Genomic DNA, 5,674 nt, shown 5'->3' with positions numbered 1-5,674 from the left:
GAAAGCAGAAAATAATAATCATTTCGCTGATGGATAACCAAAATATCGTAAAAGCTAGTGTACCAGACTACTTTTAGCAGGTTTATAAGCGATGAGTTACTGTAAATCTCAGAGCATACACAGATCTATTTTTAAAACTTACTATACATGTATTGGTAAGACATCTTATTTCCTACACCTAAAGATGGCTCTAAATGACTGCAATTCGGGTTTTTAACGCGCGTCGTTCGTGATGATTCTTCATATTGCAGCGAGTGCTGTAATCTCAATTAAACATAATTGCCTCTACCACATTAGGCCGGAAACTCTTACTCTAACTACAAAACAAAATTTTATAACCAAAATGGTGGCTATAATTCTTGATGTTTAATCTTCATCATAAATTTTTGATACTAACCCACCACCTCACTGAATTAATTCTAATTCGCTTCCCTCTGTCGATTACCGTGATTAATTCATACTTCCTTTTTCCGGTTTTTATGGTGCTACTAGCGCTTACATCATAAGTTGGCAGCGTGTGGAACTACTATAACCCTGTTAAGAACGTAGGAACTTAACGTGGCGTGTTCATCCTGCGTAAGATCCACTTGAGTGTTGAAATAGCGTTGTTATCAGTCGCGCCACCCACTCTTGTCAAATTAGTTTTATTAGGCACCTCAGTTGTTGTGTAGATATGGCTGGATTTCAAGTTTTCGGGAGGCTTTTGGGCCCGGCTCTGTCAAAAACGGGATATTCGAGAGTTATTCATCGCAAATCTGTATTCTATGGTAACTTAATTTCTTAATTATGTTTAATCATTGTAATGTCCAATCTTTGTGTAATTGCTTTGCAATTAATTGGGTCCTCTATTGCTCTTTTTTGCTATATCTGTGATGACACCTGCCTGACTAATACCACTAATGAATGCCTATTACACAATTTAGCCGTTCATTCGAATCATGAAAGTATGCACATTTTTCGCATTTTTTCGTCTTTCAATCTTCGCGGGAGAAAGTCATTTATATACTTCTGTTGGAACATGACATTTTTACGATTAAGTTATCCGCCAGCATGTAGGTATGTGCGCGCAACACCATGTACGTCCTTTTCAGGGTTTTTGCCAGCACCCCCTGCCACCCACCTTTCTGGTGGATCGCAAGATAATTGTGTAGATATATATGAAAGTAGGTCATCTTTTCTTAACTTTTCTTTGAATTTCGAATAGACTTGGTGAATCTTAATATGAGTAGGACTTAATGCATGTTTAAAAACTGCGCAATATTGAAAGAAGCAGTCGCGGGATTAAGCGAGTTTAAACCATTTTTGCATTTCTAATCTCATAGTCATTATATCTATATCGTAGAAAAATTCTCCCGGCTATCGTCAATAAATCAATGAATTAGATAATTAAATTACCTCGCGACGGTTGCAGCTGTCTATTTTTTCCTGCTGAATAATCATTGGTGTTATGATTCAAAGGTTTTCCGCAATATTAGGCTAGTTGCTATTTTGATGGAGTGGCATCTTGTCCCTCTCCCATGTCTTGCTCTTGCTATGTGCAACTACCATTTCTTATCAGATAACCATTAATTATAGTTATGATGGATTGGCCTTGGAAAATATCTAAATTTCACCCAACACATCATTTCAAGTGAAAACCCTTTTTAAAGAAGTGGATGTTTAATTTGTAAAACCTGTCTGAAGAAATTAATTTTGGGAGACCATGAGGTGTTGAAAATTTTTCTTTATCACTTTTGATTATATTGCCAGAGTTGTGACTTGTAATCTAAGTTTTTGAAAATCTTAGTAAGAACATGGTTTAAAGAAGAAAAAAGTGAGTGCTCAGTGATATTCTTAGCTCTATTGAAACGAAGGGTGCTTGCACACTGATTGGCTTACAGTAGAGCTCAACAAAGCCTTTGCTAATCTCTTTCCAGGAACTGGATCTACCAGAAGCAATCACAATTTGGTTGGATTTATTGGACTTGGGAATATGGGGGGACCAATGGCACTTAATTTGCTGAACAAGGTATGAAACATTTGAGTTTGATGAATTATTATATTAAGATTTCCATACAATAATTTCTAAGAAAATAATACCGCAAGTTTCTGATTGTTTGTTTTTATATGAAGCATTATGTCTATATTATGCATTAAACACACTGAATCACTAATCTTATAACAAATAAATTTTTGTTTCAAAATACTTTTAAACACCTTGCCCATAGAAATTATGAAGTAAACAAATGTGTGCACAATTCTTAACATTAAAAATTTTTCTGTTGCATGATTGAGAAATTTATGCCTGAAATCAAAGACGTTTTAATTAAAAAAAGTATTGGTCATTAGAGCACATCAGCGGAATAATGATTTGTTGGACGTGACCAGGAAAATTCGTGCACCAAATCTTTTAAGAGTAGTCAACCACTACTTTTCCATCAAAGTTAGAAAGCAAGTTGTAGAGCACTAATTGTTGTCACTAATCAATAATGATTTGGCTGTGTGAACAGATTACTTTTGCCTGCTTTATATAAGTGGTGTTTTCATTTTTGAGGCATATCATTGAGTATTTTACTTGTTTCTAAAGTATTACACAAATGAATTCATATTGTGAAGTCATTCATACTGCAATTTATTAATTCCATTAATATCTATACTAATTAATATCACAATTTGTTCTGATTGGCTCCATCGAGAATTTCTTTCCAAGTTATGTAGATTGTATTATTATTGTGGGCCAGTAGAAATCACTCGCACTGTATTCATTGGCAAATGGAAACTTAACTCATGGAATACAGCAATTTCAAATTGTTGAAATCATTTTCCCTAATCAGGATCAAAGAGAATGATTTTTAAACTTTGAAATTGGTATATTTTAACGCACAAAGCAGATGAATCTGTAAAAGTTATTGTCATAGCATAACCCACAATTCTTTAAATTTGTCGAACTCTAAAAGTTTAAACACCTTAACCTGTCTTTGTTATGCTAGTAACTCGAGTGCCTAAGCATACTTGAAGTCACGTATTGGTTTAATAGCACCAGCCTGAGTTCATACCCACAGCTTTTTGGTCAGTAATGAATTCGGTCTCTTTTCTACTAAGTTCCAAATGCCTGCGCAAAGCCATATTTCATTATTTGATAATTAACCATCCCATTGTAGTGGATTAAAATGTGTTATTATATCAACATTGCACTTCTCAGTGCCAAAGGCCTTGTATGATCATCGGTTATCCCTATTTCCATGTTGTTATACTGCCTAAGTATTATATTAACCCACCTTATTCGTTTCCTACCTTAAATAATATTCGGAAGTACTTTGCTTGGTGGGGGAGGAAAGAGGATCATTGGGAGAAATCCAAAGGAAACAAGAAAAGCACCTACTGATCATCTTGATTGGCAATGGAATACTGAAGGCCGTGTGATAGAGGCTGACGTTTAGGTCAGTGAGATAGGAGGTGGAAAAGTAAAATATCTGTTTTTTTGTTATTCTGTCAGCCACCTACAAGTGACTTTAACCTCATATGATATCATAAATAATTGCTGTATCACACTTTATCATTCTGAATTGTTCCTTGAGGAAAAATATTCCAAGCATATGGTGCACATTTCGAGGCCCATTTCATTGTCTCACCAAAGAGGAGGGAAATTGTGCCTTTCTTCGTGCCCTCATTAACTTTTGTTGAAAATAACGAAGACATAATGAGATCATTTGGCTAAATATATATAATTATTAAGAAAAATATATTGGCTTCAAGCTATTTCAGTCAGTGGTGATGGAGAATGATGTAAATAGGCATAGACGGTTACCTTAAAGCTTCAGTTCATTCACTTGTACATAAAATGTAGGCCACTGTAAAATTGAGAAGAGATTAAATAAATCAGGAGAATTCACCTTGGTTAGTGGGGTCTTGTGGTCGGGAATCAAGCAATCAATCCTCCTGAGAAACCAAAGCACCTGAGCAAATGAGAGGTGTCTACACAGTCATTTAAGATAAAAATGTGAGGCTTAATTAAAATTATACAAATGTATATTTTAAAATTATTTGGTGTCATGTTTATCAAATGAACCACTTTTATTACCTCTTTCATTCTTATGGACTGTGTGGTAGAAGTCAAATAGCAAAGTTTTAATGGGCAAAAAAGTCAGTGTATCAATATGAAAATATTAGAGGTGAAGAATATGGTTAAGAGTACATGTGCATTTGGTGGAAATATGGTCACGGGGTAGTCAAACCTAATGTCAGTAATGGATGAGTGAGACTTGCAGCATTATTTTATACTTTTAACTTTTGAAACATTGCTGTATATGGTTATCATAAGAAGCCTGTATTTGAAGTAATTTCAGACTCTTAAAAAGAAATGTCTCATTCTTATAGAAAGATTGGTGGTTACTTGTTGATGACTAAATCTCTTAACTATAACTAGCATGTTCTTCTCCTTCAACTTGAGAGTTTCTGTAAACCACTGAGTACTATAGCATAAAACAATGACAATGAAAAGAGACTGAAAGTTGCCCCTGGCATATGTTGCCATGTTCTATGTTGATATTCATTAAACTGTAGCATCCCTAGTAACTATTGATGATGTACTTATCATCAAAAGAATTTTGAATGTTTCTTTATGAAAAGCTGTGGATTTAGTCTTATAATTTAAGAAATTGGTATGCAAATTCCAAAGAAACTGCGGGAGATGCCGCAACAGTAACTTTTAACGAACTAGTTCGAGTCCCAGTCAAGGCGAATGATTTTTACGCTCTGAAATTGTTGCATTAAAATGCACATTAGCGGATGACTCCGTTAAAAGTTACTGTTGCGGCATCTCCCGCAGTTTCTTTGGAATTTGTCAAAGGGAAAACACCATACGTGTTTAAAGTTGGCTTTTAACCTCGTGGACAGTGGCGCCTCGCGCACGACTACGAATGCATGTGACATTGTATGTACGGTATTTCATCATAACATCTAGTTCCTTTAAAAGCCCCAAAATTTCAGAGTTTAAGAGGATGCCTCGGTAGCTTAAGTGGCTAAAGCACTCGACCGGATATTGAGGGATCTGGGTTCGAGTCCCAGTCAAGGCGAATGATTTTTACGCTCTGAAATTGTTGCAATTGGTATGCATATTACATTAAAAGTGGAGAGAACAAACGTTCATCATACTTATAGGTTACCAAAGATGTTTTAAGGTTTATAAATAAATATATGTATATAAACAGAGAGACACAAAGAAATAGAAAAAGATTGTTGTTGAATCACAGAAAGTTAGCAAGAGAATGGACTCAGACCCAGTGTTCCTGACAGAGGGCCCTCTGCCGACAAAGGGACCTCCTGACCCTTGAACCTCTGTCTGGGAGTTCCACGACCATCTTTTTCTATTTCTTTAAGTGCGTCTGTTGAAATTAATTGAAGTGACTTATCGTAAGTGCTCCTTATTATTTTGTATGTGTTTACTCACACATTAATCAGAAATTATTGCATGAAACTTAAATCCCTGAAATTTCTGCAATTTAAAAATATGCATGCATAGTACTGCTACTTACGTGTGTAGGCCACTTATTATTATTATTATTATTGTACGCCAAATATTATTTGTTTGTCATTGAATTGATTTTTACACAAGATTCTTGAAGCTTTCTATCACAGCTGTATGATATGGACATATATGTTCAGAATAGGGTGTGCTCATATCACATGAGGAAAC

At 35.2% G+C, this 5,674-nt stretch overlaps 1 protein-coding gene across 1 annotated transcript in view; it reads left to right on the top strand.

The window, feature by feature from the left end:
- Positions 1-524: 524 nt before the first annotated feature.
- The window catches only part of LOC139687544 (3-hydroxyisobutyrate dehydrogenase, mitochondrial), a 16,519-nt gene continuing 11,369 nt past the window's right edge, over positions 525-5,674 (top strand). The window contains exons 1-2 of the mRNA XM_071584759.1: positions 525-767; positions 1,917-2,008. Coding sequence (XP_071440860.1) covers positions 674-767; positions 1,917-2,008 — 186 coding nt within the window. The 5' untranslated portion in view covers positions 525-673. The remainder of the gene's footprint in view (positions 768-1,916; positions 2,009-5,674) is intronic.

The sequence above is a fragment of the Hetaerina americana genome, unplaced genomic scaffold, assembly GCF_022747635.1.
Source record: "Hetaerina americana unplaced genomic scaffold, ioHetAmer1.1.p SCAF_1, whole genome shotgun sequence".
Taxonomy (NCBI): Eukaryota; Metazoa; Arthropoda; class Insecta; order Odonata; family Calopterygidae; genus Hetaerina; species Hetaerina americana.
Note: the sequence above shows the minus strand (reverse complement) of the source record. Positions and strands in the feature narration are given on the sequence as shown.